General features: G+C 45.9%; 2 protein-coding genes across 2 annotated transcripts in view; one reads left to right on the top strand and one right to left on the bottom strand.

Annotated features, from left to right (window-relative positions):
- Nucleotides 1-2,682, bottom strand: part of MTREX (Mtr4 exosome RNA helicase) — an 865,138-nt gene extending 862,456 nt beyond the window's left edge. The window contains exon 1 of the mRNA XM_078675087.1: nt 2,520-2,682. Coding sequence (XP_078531213.1) covers nt 2,520-2,626 — 107 coding nt within the window. The 5' untranslated portion in view covers nt 2,627-2,682. The remainder of the gene's footprint in view (nt 1-2,519) is intronic.
- A 7-nt stretch (nt 2,683-2,689) lies between these two features.
- Nucleotides 2,690-15,525, top strand: part of DHX29 (DExH-box helicase 29) — a 980,951-nt gene continuing 968,115 nt past the window's right edge. The window contains exon 1 of the mRNA XM_078675085.1: nt 2,690-2,976. Within this exon, the coding sequence (XP_078531211.1) occupies nt 2,808-2,976 (169 nt within the window). The 5' untranslated portion in view covers nt 2,690-2,807. The remainder of the gene's footprint in view (nt 2,977-15,525) is intronic.

Below are 15,525 nucleotides of genomic sequence, written 5' to 3'. Positions count from 1 at the left end.
TTCAAGTCCACAAAACTGATGAGAGATATGGAAGAACTAGGACTTTAATATCATCCACAAAGTCCTTTACCCTTAAGTATAGTAGCTGAATAAAAAACAGACGATCAGCTTGGAGAACATGAAATCTGAAAGCCTAGAAAAGATTGTGCTGCTAAAAGGAAAGTCAAGTCTTCACTCTTACCTTCAGTAAATACATTCTCCCCTCCCCCGCTCATCAACCCCAAGTAATTTCATAGACAAATCTGTCTACCTTCAAAACTACTTCTCATTTTTAGGCAAAGTGTCTATTCAGTCAGCTCCACTTGACAGGTTGGTATGTGATATGATAGATGACAAGTCCCAAAATGTCAGGAGAAACCCCATACTTCCTTTAAACAAGCTTTGGCATAGCCAATAGGTCTCGCCTTTGTGACCTTATAATTGTTTAGCTATGAAACGGTTATGGTTGTTGCACCAAAAGGATATTATGCTGCATAACTAAATACTTATAAGGTCCCAAAAGCGAGACCTATTGGCTATGCCAAAGCTTGTTTAAAGGAAGTATGGGGTTTCTCCTGACATTTTGGGACTTGTCATCGAGACCTATTCACTTCTCCCATACTTCGCAAAGATCGCGGAAAAAGCCGTTAATAAACAGCTGTCGGCATATATTGAGACCAATGGCCTATTCCATACCTCCCAATCGGGGTTCCGGTCTCTCCATTCCACCGAATCAACCCTCCTTTTATCAACTGAAACCATGAGGAAATATGTGGATGAGGGCCAAACAGCGGCACTGATTATGCTCGATCTGAGTGCCGCCTTCGACACCGTAGCTCATCACACTCTGCTACGGTGTCTGAAGATGGGAGGAGTGGTGGGCAAAGCGTGGGAATAGTTGGAATCATTTCTATCTGACCGCAGCTTCCAAGTAGCACAGGGACCCCTTCGATCTAAAGAAATTGGACTTAAGCAGGGTGTACCACAGGGATCCAGCCTTAGTCCCACCCTTTTCAATCTGTATGTGGCACCTGCTGCAGACATCACTGACAGGTTTGGGGTAGAAGTGGTGTCATACGCAGATGACACACAACTGATGGGGATCTTGACACAACCCAAAGAGCTATGTGCCACCAATTTCAATGCCTTAAGTTAAATGGGAACAAAACTGAGGTGCTGATTGTGGGCAGGGCTCCCTCAGTGTGGACTTCGGCATAGTGGCCCACCGCACTGGGTGATCTGCCCACTCCCAGTAACTCAGTGAAAAACCTAGGGATCTGGCTGGATAACAAACTCATTTGAGAACCAGACCAAACAAGTGGCAGGCACTTGCTTTGGGATGCTGAGGGTCCTTAGGAAAACCCTGGACGTTCTGCCACAACAGGCTAGACAGACCTTGATCCATGCCCTAGTTACATCCAGACTAGATTATGGAAATGCTTTGTATTTAGGAGCCAATGCTAAATGCATACAGAGGCTGCTACGCATACAAAATGCGGCAGCCCGCTTAATTCTGATGCTCCCTAGGAGGGCGTCAGCTAAGAAAGCACTCAAAACTCTGCAGTGGCTGCCTGTCAAAGAACGTGTGGTCTTCAAAGCACTCTGTATAGGCCAAAGGGTCCTTCACAAGAAGGGCCCCACGTACTTGCATAATCTACTGAACCCCTACCATCCTACTAGATCTCTGAGATAAAGTGGAACCGGGCTAGTCCAGGTACCAAGATTCCACAGAGCTAGAATGGGAGGACGATCTTTCAGAGTGTTGACCTCTACCCATTGGAACAGACTACCTCAGTGGCTCCAACTCGAACCATCGGAAGCGGTTTTCCACAAAAAGTTAAAAACTTTCCTGTTTCCGAGAGACTAACGAAGGTAGTATGGCTTGCTCAGCACTCTTGCTTTTAGACCGGTCAGTCAGCAATACTCAGCGCGGGGACACACTAGCTAGTGTAACCAGGCGCTTTACAAACTATATAAATAAATATTGGCTATGCCAATGCTTGTTAATACTAGAGAAGTTATTCTTCTCAAACACTACACTTGGTCGTCTAAACCTTACTGCGTGGCATTTCAAACGCTCAGGGTTTTAGCATCCTTAAGTGACAGGAACCCTCACAGAAGCTAGCTAAGACTGCGGACTCACACACACCAATTAGAAAAGCAATAAGGGAGTAATACGTCAAATTCTGTACTACTGATTACGTGGTATCCGATAAACACGTGATAAAGGGGCAGACAGGACGCATACGCATGCTGCAGGTGAAAAAGTAACACAAAAAAGAAACGAAAATACTTGACACGCTCTCCTGCCTAGCCAAATTAAAATACACTATTTCCACGTTTGTTCTAACATCCGCTATTTCTCTAAATCTTAATCATTTGCACTCACTCGTCAGTTTCTCCGATTACCAAACTCCTAACCACTCAACTAGTGAAGCTACGTCTTCTTTTTCTTACCCTAACATTCCCTGCCCTTTCCTTCAGTAGCAGCACACCCCACATAGCATCACGCGAGCCTTCTGCTTTAGCTCTCCACTCACCCTCCTTTGTCAGGCTTGGCGGGACCCTGGGCTGCCTTGGACTTTTTACCAGCGTTGCTATCCTCTTCGAACACGCTGAACAGCTCATCCCCAAACGCGTCCGCCATCTTCGTTCAATACCAGCAACAGCAGCGTCGCGCCTGCGCACCGGAAGCAAAGAAAGCGTGTTCACCCACAATACCATGCGATGTGCCGGTTCCAAGGAAGCCCGGATGGGACACTCTAGTGCAGAGGCGTTGTGATTGTGAGATCCTGGCTGGCTTGAAACTGAGTTAGGGAGCATCAGCTATGGGTGGCAAGAATAAGAAACCCCGTGGCGATAGCGCCCTCGCACCTCCCATGCCTGCCGCTGCCACCGCTAGAGCCCGCAGCACAGGTGCTCAGGGCTCTGAAGAGTCGAGCACTAGACTGCGACAGGGGCAGGCAGCCCCAACCAGGGAGCCCAGGGGTAAACAAGGTATGTGAGTAATTTTGGCTCTAGATCATGTTTGACTTATACAAATATCTGTTTAAAGATGTATAAAGAAGTTGAAGTTTACTTCCCCGCTTTACACGTATACGCTTCCTAAGTTCATCATATCTTGGTCAGCCATGTGTAATAGGTATTCAGTCTTGAGTCAACAGGCATCTGATTGCCTGGTCTACACAGACATTATTCATCGTCCACTGATTGTTGTACAACAAAGCCTATTATATCACCATAGCTGCTAGTTTTTCAAATTGCTTATGTGTGACATTTCAGTCGTTTCAGTGCACTTAAGAGTTACTTACAAGTGCAAATGTGTTGCTCTTAAATGTGACACTTTCGTGCGAGTAAATTCAGTAGCAGGATCGTACTTCGTAGCACTGTAATACTAAAGTGTCTATTTCCTACTGTGCCAACCAGGACGATTGTATTTTACTCTCTCGTTACACACAAAACATCAATTAGAAAGTGTGCAGGTGACTGTGGATGCAGATGCTGAGCCAGTGGAGACCAAACTCGTGGATCTAAATACTATGCAATAGACACCGGTTAAGTTTTAGAGACTAGCGACCTTTTGTTGTAGAATTATAGCACAGATTTTTTACAAGGCTCTTTGTTGTACTTTGTGCCTTTTGCAAGCTTGGCTGTTCATCTTTTGCAGTGTGTGCACCACACTGATTGCGTTATGTTAAACACATTCATTCTCTTTCTGTGTGGAACAACCCCTGGTATTTTTATCCCTCAGACAATATATAGTTCGAATAAGAAAAACATGCCTATGGTTGTCAGTACATTATAAACAGGAAGGACAGCCTAGTGGATTAATGCACATGCACTAGATACGAGTGAACCTCAGTGCAGAGAGAGTGCGTGACTCACCTGTCTAGACAGTGCTACCAGAAGTGGTGCCCTGCTGGGGAGTGTGTCACCCAGGCTGGCTTTCAGAGCATCGATTTTCCAAGCTCGGCTGTAGGGCCACAGGGCTGCAGGACCAGGCAGTGCTGATTAGATTTAGAAGAGTTACAGATATGCAGGACCAGGCAGTGCTGATTAGATTTAGTCGAGTTGCAGATAGTCAAGTCTTGAGTTGTCAGAGAGCTCAACCGTGAGTAATGTTGATACAGCCGGCTGATGCCACCCTTATCACCAGTGCAAAAGGGATGTAAAGCTTCAACAGTCAATCGCTGCAGATGCCTTATGGGTGCAAGTTTTGTAAGACGCTAGCAATAGCACCTTGAGGTTACCTCGGAGCACTGGTAACATCATTGTAAGACTAGAGAAACAGAGTTTAAAGGATCTCTGCAGGACAGTTGAGTACAGCTGGCTGTACAGTGCCCGTGGCCAAAGTTCTGAATTTGAATTCAGCTGAAGGGCCGTATGTAAAGTTGAAATTGCAGGTGAATATGTATAGCTCTTAGTGTTGCAGAATTTGGTTGGGTTTCCAGGCATTTCCCACTATTTCTATTGCTCTGTTGCAACGGATCGAAGGCAACTAAGCACAGGTCTCTAGGTGTGAAGGCATAATACTGCTTGGACAACAAACAAATGACGTTGACAATAATTATGGGCACCTATTAGTGATTGCTGCTTTGTAGCATCAACAATAACTGCTGCCATAGGTCCCAGGGCTCAAGCAGGGACAAATAGTAAACAACAGCAACGTTTTCTACAGTTTTCATTGCTTGCACTGCTCCTAATGCCTGCCCAGCAAACAGGATTGTATTGCAGAATTCACTGTGAAAGAAGGTGTCAACACTTTGATGTCAAAAGTGCTGAAATGAGACATGCAATCACTTCTGCTTCTACTCCTAGGCCTTTGTCTGGAAAAAATACCAATGATTTTCATATGTCTCTAACATGAAATAATAATGTATTTCGTTTACAGTTGGACCGCATAGCGATCTTTGTACTGCAGCGTACTGATACCTACTTAATATATCAATACACACATACATAGGCCTAGCACATTTGAAAACTGTAAGGCAGGATTGTACATGTTTTTATTTCAAGAAATGTTTATGCACGTGTGGTGCACAAGGCTTGTTGTACTTCACTTGTCCATCATCTGGCGTTTCTACTGCACGTATATTACTAACCTGTATCTCATATGGTGCCTCTTAACTGAAATAAATAGGCTGGTGCATGCCTGTCAAGTATCACGCATCGAACGTGACGCTCACGCATTTCAGTGCGGTGTTCCGCATCACCGCACTGAAATGCAATGTCACGCATTTTAAGGCCACCGTCTCACTCTGCTTTATGAGCGCTGAAACTGGCTACGCCGGCTGCCAGTGCGTGTGCCTGCGCCTGTGACATCTGTGCGCCGCTCTGCTGCTTTCCGGCCCGGGCGCTGCCACCAGCACGCTCGTAAACAGTTAATGATGACCGTCTGCTTCAATGTATCGCACTATTCGGCTCAGTGCTGGCTCCATTGAAATTCCTGGCGCCCGCGGCGCGGCTGTCACTTAGTGAGTTATTACTCACTACCAGGCCTGAGGTTTTTCAGGCCTGGTAGGCAAAAAATCATCTGATCACCCGCCCCCCCCCTTCCCCGCCGAGGCTGTGCTCTTGTGGGCGGGCCGCCCACGTCACGTGTGAGCGAGCGGCAGTTATGTTTTTGGCGGCAGTTAGCGTTAGGCAGCTAAAGAGTTGCGTGCTGCTCGCTCAGTCACACTGTTAGTAGTTGTGCCCTGATTCGTTGGTGCCTCAGAGTGACCATGCAGCATACCGAGCGAGTCTGCCGGACCTCACCCAGCCGACTCTGTGTGCGGCAGCTGGCTTACATGCCACCCGCGAGTCCCTGAATCGGGGTCCTGGGCCAGAAAAGTCGTGGCGGCTGGCCCTTCATACAGTGGTGGCTTGCTCTGAGTGCGTGCCACTCTTGAACAGGTATTTATCATTCTTTTAGGATAATGCTTTTTAATTCATCATAGCGTCGTGACTGTTATCTACAGTTGAGCCTGCTCAATAAGTGCACTGGACGGGCTAAAGGCCACGGGCTGGGCTGCACATTTATTTACCGTATTGAGGGGCATTAGACTTGAATAATTAATGGCGCAAGGGAGTAAAGGTGAATCTGGAAGCGGGCGGAAAACGAGTGAAAACATAAAAAGCTTTTTTCTGAGCACCGTCATTGAAACGGCCTGTTGCAGAAGGTTACAAGGCCAAGAAAATCACAAGCAGGCCTGCAGGCCGGCCCGTCAGGCCCCTATCACCACACTGTAGCTGCAGCCCATGGCCCCCCCACCCAGACTGTCCCGGCCAAAAACACTTTCTGTGTCAGCCTTGCTGCAGTGATTAGAGAAGCACATATATCATGAGATCCGTTTAAATAACATGAAGTTAAAACCAACGTTAGTGGAGCTGAATTCTTCGTGTGCCCAGGAGTTTTCATGCAACTAACACAAATGTCAAGATAGCTCTGGTGAATGATGGAGGGCTGGGGCAAGAGCAGCTTTTATTGAGTGACAGTTTTCCCATAAGAATATGAGCCACGCTTATTCTCAAAACTCTATTTTATGAGAATTAGCTGTGAGTTACTGCTTTTTATTTAGTTTGTGCCCTTCCATTTCTAGTGGTTTACAGCAGTTTTAAGATATTCCTAAAGTTTCTTGTTGCTCAAATTGGTGTAATTTCTGATATTTATATGTTTTCCTTGTGGTCATTGCTTGCTTTTGCTCCCGAGAAAGTGTCACTCATAGTCGTTGAATATCACTCATATTTATAGTAAAATTATGAAAATGTCACACATATGCAATCTGAAACCTTGGCAGCTATGCTGGTGACATTAAGCTGCATTAACCTGTAGAGTTAATGTTTTTCCCCACTTAGTAGTTATCCTAACCATAATCCCATAAATCTTCAATAAAAGACTGCGCGCACGTACCCTGCTACTGAACTCTCAACATAAACTGCTGTATACATGTTGACAACTCCCTCTTTCCCTCATACACCCACACACGTGAGTGTATGTCATTCAGGACTGGTCTCCGCTGGTGGTTTAAACAGTGCATTCTACTTGACCCACGCCAGCCAGACCTGATGGAGAGGAATCTCTCAAGATCTATCGCCAGTTACAAGTTATTGTTGCTGCTAAAACATAATCTGGCCAGCAAAGTCCTAGAGGGCGGGAGAGAGTGGGGAGCAGTGCTCTCCTCAGCAAAGTTACTGCATGATGCTCACATGCTCCGACCATCTTTAGTTCAGGGACCAGGTTCACCTGTGGCACAAAACCACTGGCCTGGGGACAGTTGGCCATGTGAGCGGTGTAATAAAAGGAGAATTTTTTAAAATATATATATATATATATATATATATATATATATATATATATATATATATATATATATATATAATACTTTATTCAGTTATCAAAAACATCAAAGTACACACACAGTAAAAGACACAATAAAAATAAGACAAAAGCATCAGGTGTGCAATAACAATTCATGCGTACTTCATCCTAACCCAAATGAAGTATATGTTAACATAATAGTTATATCCTGGTCGATAATAAAATCTATTAAAGACACATCTCCAATATCAATACAAGATATTGCATCAATAGCAGCATCCTAAGGGTTCTTAGAGCAACAATTTAACAAATACAATACAAGGAAGATCAGTGCAGATAACTCCATACAGTAGACAGTGCAAAATACCACCATCAATCGTGTGCAAGGGGCAAGAAAATGTACAATTACAGTTTCCCAGTAATATCTCACAGTTTACAATATATAAGTCCGATGTTAAAATCTTAAGAAAAAAGAAAAAAAACGTTTTTTACCCTCTCTTCTAAAAAAATGTAATAAAAATTACAAAAGAAAAATTGCTGAAAATATAGGCACGAGCATTGAATAACCGCTTTTAAAATGTTGTTCCTTTTGTACCAAATTGCCTGTAAAAACATGCTTACTGCAAATACATTTTTTATGGAGAGGTATCACTTTTTAAGAACCTAAAGGCTAAAAAGCGTCTAGATGTTCCTATATCACGACAGATTGGATGAATCCATTTGCGGTGGGAAATGTGGTACCCAGGGCAAAAACATTGTGTGTGCTGGTATAACCATCAATATGTGTTTCTATAGAATGTCACTCCACTGTTCTTCAATTATAAGCGATGTAGATAATAGAAAATCCGTTTGCCAAATTTGGTGATATTTAATTTACTGACTTTTCAGTGATGAGTCTGCTGAATTCAGACCATGACCTTGAAAATGCTGCACCTCTCAACAGAGAAGTTAAGTCACCTAACTATCTTGACAGCAACGTGGAGACAATGCTTGACTTGTGGAAAGATGAACTGATGCTACAGGTTCTACTGAGCCCAGGCAGGCTGATTACAGCACGAGCCAAGTTCAAGTTTATTTATAAAGTGCATAGCTAGTTTAAACCATTGCACTTAAAATATAATCAGAGAGATACAAATGCTACATGTGCTCATTCAAAAAGAGTTTAGCTATGCTGTTGTGCAAATTTATCAAAGTGGCAGGTTAATAAAATAACAGGGAACTGCCGCTGCAAGTTTAGCCTGACATAGTTCAGTTTCCAGATTCCTGAAGTGGGGGCCTAACAGAGAGGGCAGGGAGCAAACGTTCACTCCTGTGTCAAGGCTGTGCAAAATGCAATAAGAAGGCCATTACCATCTATCTGTCTGTGCAAAGAGGGTTAAGATCCTCAACCTTTTTGTTATTCATTATTTCCTCGTATTTTATGTTGAGTGGTTTTTCAAGCCTATGCTCGACTCTCAGCAGGGGGAAGGCAAAAAGGGCAGAGAGCAAATGTTCAATCAATCAATCAGGTTTTATAGCATGGCTACTCACCCATTAGGGTCTCAAGGTGCTGGGGTGGGGTTGTTGATCCATCTGGGCGTGGAGATTCAGTCGAAGAGCCAGGGTTTGAGATCCTTCCTGAATTGAGCCTGCGACGGGGATTGCCAGAGGTGAAGAGGCAGGATGTTCCAGGTCTTGGTGGTGAGGTGGGAGAAGGATCTTCCGGTTGTGGTCTTGTTGACAAGAGACAAGAAGTTACCAGTCCCTGGGAAGGATAGTACTAAGGCTACCTCAGTTCAGCATTCCCCGCACAATTAGGAAATAATAACAAGATAATCCACAAATTTGAGGTGGGCGGTCTAAATGCCATATTGTTGAACGCAAGATTGGCTATTAAGCACAAATATGAACTTGAACTTTTACTACAGACCTCAGACCCTGATTTGGTCTTCCTTATCGAAACCTGGGCTACAGGCACCTCAGAGCCTGACTGGGCTATTATGATTCCAGCAGGTTACTCCCTGGCCAGTGTAGAAAGATAAGGGAAAAAAGGGGGTGGCATAGCAATTATCTACCGATCCACCTTCAAGGCCACTTTTGCGCCCTGTCAGTTACCTGGAACAGAAGCTATGGACTACAATATTTAATTCTCCAATATTGCATCCTTTCCTGGCTTGCTCCCATACCGGCCCGGCCCAAAAATGGTCTTTTCACAGGGCTTACAGACATTTATGGAATCATGTCTTGACTTCCCAGCATTCACTATATTGGGGGATTTTAATTTTCACTTAGAAGCTGGCAAAAACTCAGACTCAGTCATACTGGTTGATAACTTCGAAGGTTTTGGGCTTACACAGTTAGTCTCGGAACTGACACATAAGGCTCAGCACTTTCTTGATGGTATTTTTTACCAAGAACCCCAATAGCTTTTTAAGACAGTCACAGCACTGTCTAAACTAAACCAAGAATATCTATTTGTTCTGGACCAGAGTTTCTGTGACAAGATGGCGAGCTTCTTCCAGACAAAAATACAACTGATCTATGACGAATTGGTAGGAAAACTTCCGAGCCTTTGCAGTACTAGCACGCCGGAATCAGCCAGTCTAGCTAGTCCCGCCACGTCAAATCAGCTGAGCAGGTTTACCCTTCTATCCATGGAGAGAACAAATGATATGTTGCTAGCAGCAAAATCTGGGTCCCCAACAGACCCTTGCCCGCCAGCAATCTACATTTGGTCTCGAATAAAATTAGTAACCAACTTGCACCACTCAAACAATATCATGAGTTCAGGAATCTTCCCTACTTCATGGAAGAAGGCATGTAATGGACCCCCATTTGTTTGAAACTATTGACCCATATCTTGTCTACCGCTAGCGGCAAAAATGCTAGAAGAATCTATGAATCTAGACTTAATGGGCTATCTAGAGCTTAACATCTTAGACCACTCTCAACATGGTTTTAGACAACACGCCTCCACTGAATCAGCCTTCATTATGGCCACGGAGGAAATATGCAGGCAACTGGACAGTGGAGGAAAGGCCATCCTAATCCTACTTGACCTTTCACCAGCATTCCATACCGTGAACCATCAGGTACTGATTCAAAGGCTGAAGTCAATAGGTATTAATGGGATGGCCCTTAGCTTTCTGACCTCGTTCCTTATGAATAGGAAACAAAGGGTGTGCTGGGATAACCATCAATCAGATAGGTTTTCCCTCCCCTGTGGAGTTCTCCAGGATCAGCTCTGTCCCCCACACTTTTGAACACCTATGTGACACCTCTGGCTGAGCTTGCCAGAGGACATGGCTTCTTGCTGGTGTCATACACTGATGACATCCAACTTGTCATTTCCAGCTCCTCAATTATGGATACCGTTGCTGGGAAATTCCATGGCTGTTTAAAACATATTATGGACTGTATGTTCCAGAACTATCTCAAGCTCAATACAGGAAAAACAGAAGTAATGGAGTTTGGGGTTGGGGCACCTCTCTGGAACCAGGTATGATGGCCGGCAGAGGCAGGGAGCTTTCCTGTACCCGCAGGAAAGGTCAGGAACTTGGGAGTCCTGTTGGACGACCAACTTAGTTTCCTAGCCCAAATTAACCAGGTCCAATCTGCTTGCTTCTTCCAGCTAAAAGTACTACGGAAAATCTTTCCATTTATCCACCCAGAACTACGGATATCTGTTGTGGTCGCTTTGGTTCTGTGAAGGATTGACTATTGTAATGCCCTCTTTATGAGCATAAACAAGCGCCAACTGTCCAAACTACAATCCATACAAAATGATGCAGCTAGAATGTTGTTAAACTTTCCAAAGTTTTATCATCAGTCTGGCAGCATTAAAACCCTTCACTGGCTGCAGGTGCAACAGCGAATTGAGTTTAAAGCTTTGTGTGTGGTACATGAAATACAGTTTGGTGGAGGAGCAACTGATTTACAGAAACTATTTCAGCAGTACACTCCTAAGCGCAATCTTAGGTCAGCTAACGAAGCTCTAGTACAGGTACCCAGAATACAAAGAGCAAGATGAGGGGGTAGGAGCCTGTCATATCGTGCGTCCTGATTATGGAATGAATTACCAGACGAAATCAGACGTCAACTGTCCAGACCAAGATTCAGGAAGTTGCTGAAAACGTGCTATTTCTTAGGCAGAAGTAAGGTACTCCTACTGCGCTAACCGGTGTTCTGCTATAGCGCCAAGTTGCCTCGGCATTTGTGCGCTCTATAAGCATATTACTTACTTACTTGTGGGACGGTGGGCAGGGCACGTTGAGCGGAGTAAAGTTGTCTGGTGGGTATGTGGAATGAGAGGTGGTGGTTCAGATATGTTGGTCCTATGTCTTGGAGAACTTTGTAGGCATGTGTGAGGAGCTTGAAAGTGATTCTCTCTCTTGTTGACTCGGAGCTAGTGCATTGTCGTAGGTGTTCTGTAATGTGGATGCGGCGGGGGATGTTGAAGACCAGTCTGGCTGTGGCGTTTTGAACATTCCGTAGTTTCCTGAGCAGTTTCTGGGTGACGCCTGCATAGTGTGCATTGGCGTAGTCGAGTCTGCTGGCGATTAGCGCAATGGTAACCATCTTTCTCGATTCTGTGGGGGTTCACCTGAATGTCTTTCGATGCTTGAGGAAGCATGATGAAGATTAAGCGTTGATCTTGTGGTTAATTGAGAGCGATAAGTCCAGTATGGTGCCGAGGTTACATGCGTGGTCCGTGGAGGTGGTGGCGTTCCCAGTGCAGTTGGCCACCAGGAGTTGTCCAAGGCTGAGGAGGCGAGTCCCATGATGAGTACTTCGGTCTTATCCGAGTTGAGCTTGAGGCAGTTATCTTTCATCTAGGTGGCAACGGCCTTTATCCTGCTGTGGAAGTTGATTTTGGCGGCTGTGGGTTCATTGGTGAGAGAGCGGATCAGCTGGTTGTTGTCTGTGTAGGAGACTACGTTGAGTCCGTGGTTTCTGAAGATGGCCGCAAGGTGGGCCATGTAGACGTTGAAGAGGGTGGGGCTCAGGGAGGAGTCCTGGGGCACTCCATAACTGATCTCTGTAGGTTCTGAGAGGAACAGAGGTAGTCTGACTCACTGAGTTTGGCCAGTAAGGAAGGAGTGGATCCAGTCCATGGCCTGGTTGCAGATGCCAGTGTCGTGGGGTCTCGTGATTATGGTGCAATGGGAGACGTTCGGTCCTGTGTCAAGACTGTGCAAAATGCAGTAAGATGGTCATTATCATCTATCTGTCTGTGCAACAAAGATTGGAGTCTTCAACTTTGCTACTTTATTTAGCTCAGATTTGATGCCAAGAGTGGCTTTTTTTTCAAGCTTACACTCTACTCTCATCAAGTATTTCACCAGCATGTAGTTCAGCTGTTTGTCTGTCAGTATGAAGTAGACTTTATCTTCCTGTCTGCAATGGGGTAACCCCTGCTGTTAACATTTGTTTTAATATAGATTTGCAATCCTCCAGCGTTGAATTGCAGAAGCATATTATGTGAAGCATGGTTCGGGACCTTGTCCACATAGTAGGGACACCTCACTTTCCTCAATGGGTTGCCATGGTGGCTGGTGTAGAAGAGAGAGAAGGCTCCCCAGTCGATATTTCATAAGCCTCCCTTTAGTGTAGAAAAACATGTAGTATCCCAACTGGTATTATTGGTGGACAATTAGAAAGGATATGTCATAGACATTATCAGGAAAGAAATAAGGAGACTCTTATGTTGTTTCAAATGTGCTCATAGCATCAAGTTGATCCAAAAACAGGGATTAGCAAGTTACAGTTGTAGCAGCACTGTAAATAAACAAGTAATGCAACCCATGATTGTACTTGGTGCTCAGGATGTGCAAGTGATGTGCAAGATAGCGACGCAAGTGACAACGTGATCAGCAAATTCGGCGCATAGTGACTAGTGCATAAATATATACAGTGAGCCAATAAAACAATAGGGTTCCAGCTGAATTGCGGAGCTTGGTTCTACTTTGGATTGGCTGTAGTTTGGAAGACCCAAATTGTGTGCTGCGCCTATAATTGCGCTGAGTGGTCGACGGTGTTTCGATCCTCATTAATCGGGATCTTCATCAGGACTGGGTTGAAGAGCCAACAGTGCTGTACATGGGGAGATAGAAGGGCGGGATTAAGAGGAGTCGGACTAGTAATGTCGTAAGATGTGCTATAGTAGCGGGCACGGTGAGTGTGTGAAGGTGACTGAGCGGAGGAGGGGAGATGCGGGCAGTGGTATGGACTGGGAGGCAGCCAGAGGTGTATTCCAAAAGTGCTAAGGAATACTGACGTTCAGTAGGATCTAGAACGTGATCGCAATCGCGCACTGGTGTCCAGGAGAGCACGCGGGTAGTTAGGACGGAAGTGGGGAGGGTACATAAGGAGCATGCAGAAGGGCCGAAACTAATTATAGGTAGCCTCCTGTGTGTGGGGAGGGGACAGGCAGGAGGCGTCTGGCGCGGCCACAGATGCGCTAGGGTCCGGGTAGTTTATCAATGTGGCCAAGAATGGGGGCGGGCGGGCGGCGGCTATGAGAGGCCGAGGTGCTCGTTGGAAAGTGGCGCTGATGGACGAGCGTATCAAAATCCGGAGGTGAAGAAATAACCGGTAACCTCCTGTGTGAGGGAGAGGCAGGCGCGAAACTAGTGAGGTAGTGATATGGGCGCTAAGGTTAGGTCAGTAAATGGACAACATGGTAACTCTGTAGCTGTGGCATGGAACGGACGGGGAGTAGCTATAATGGGCCGCGTAGCACGTGGGAAAGTGGCGCTAAGAAGTAAGCGGACCAATACCTGGAAGGGAATCGGAATCCTGTTGGAACGAGCCAGGAGCAAGGGTCGTCGGAATGACTTGGCCGTGTCTAAAACAAAATTAGAGGGCGTGGGTAAGGTGGCTAATGAGCGCTGGAGGAAATGGAGGAATCTCCTGTGCTTCATACAAAATCCCTTTAGTGTGTACATTAAAACCAGTGTCGAGATACGGTTGGGGTTTCAGGGCGGTGTAGCTGGCCATTGTCATCCAGGTGTGACGTCGCTTGGAGAAAGGTTCCTTGTCGTTTTTTTTTTTTTTTTTTTTTTTTTTTTTTGGAAGACCTTTATTGCATTAAAGTGCAGTTACACAGCGTCTGGCCTACAACCCAACGGGCCGGCCGCAATCATTGAAGCAGAAGCACATATGGGTCATAGCACACAGCCAGAGTACCGACAGCCAAATGCCCGGTGGCGTAGCAGGCAGTATTAAGCAGTACAGAGCTCGGAACCAGACGTGGGTGAGCAATAAGGAATCCATCTGAGGTCTCATTTTTTGCTTTTTTTGTTGTTTTTTTGTTGTTTAACAAAAAGAAAACAATAAGCAACAGTTAGAAACAACGATAACCCCCCCCCCCATCCTCCCCCCTGGGCGTAGTACAGCAGTTGTGCGAATATCACATGGGACTACAGACTCGATGCGAGGGAACCTCACTCCATTGGAGAGAGTCACAGCAGAATAGCCGCCAAGGCACACATTTAAGGGAACCTAGGAATTGCAATAGTTCGGGGGGGTCAACCACAGGCAGAAGCAACGCATTCAACAGCACTACCCCGGCCAGGCAACCAGCGCGTGTCCAAGGGCAGCAGCACAGAGCAGCAGTCAAGAAAACAGGAATGGCCAGCAGCATGCCACCTCTAATCTGGCAATTCCCCCAGCAGAACACTTCTCACTCAGAGATATGGGCTAGACTATCAGACAATTGCGCCAGCATATAGGTGGTATACGGTCCCCAGATATCGCGGGGGCGGGAGCCTGCTGGTAGTTCCTCATAATAGCACGTCAATTGATCTCGACAGTATGCCATGTCCTGCAGCCAAGTCTTCACCTCCGGCGCCCTTCTCCCCCCCCCAGCAGGTCGCCACTCCGCGCTTGGCCAGCTGCAGCGCCAGCGCCACCAACCGCCTCACACCCAAAGGAACACCAGACACCATACCCAGCAAACAGACACGCGGTGTTGCCTCAATAGTCGCCAAGGTCATAGCAGTCAATGCCTCAGTCACCGCTATCCAGAACCTAGACACTCGCGGGCACGTCCAAGCCAGATGCAAAAAATCAGCCACGGCAGCCCCGCAGCGCACGCACGCACGCAGATGAGTCACGCAGACCGAATTTAAAAAATTGCTCCGGAGAGTAATACCATTGTTGCAAGAATTTATAATGCAATAGTGCAATAGTCTAAAATTCCCATTAGCAGCAAATTTCCCGGTCATAGCGCAGCATTCCACCCATTCATCCTCCAAGAGCGGCTC

Source organism: Lissotriton helveticus, chromosome 2_1 (assembly GCF_964261635.1).
Source record: "Lissotriton helveticus chromosome 2_1, aLisHel1.1, whole genome shotgun sequence".
NCBI classification, from domain to species: domain Eukaryota; kingdom Metazoa; phylum Chordata; class Amphibia; order Caudata; family Salamandridae; genus Lissotriton; species Lissotriton helveticus.
This window is presented reverse-complemented; position numbering and strand designations above follow the sequence as displayed.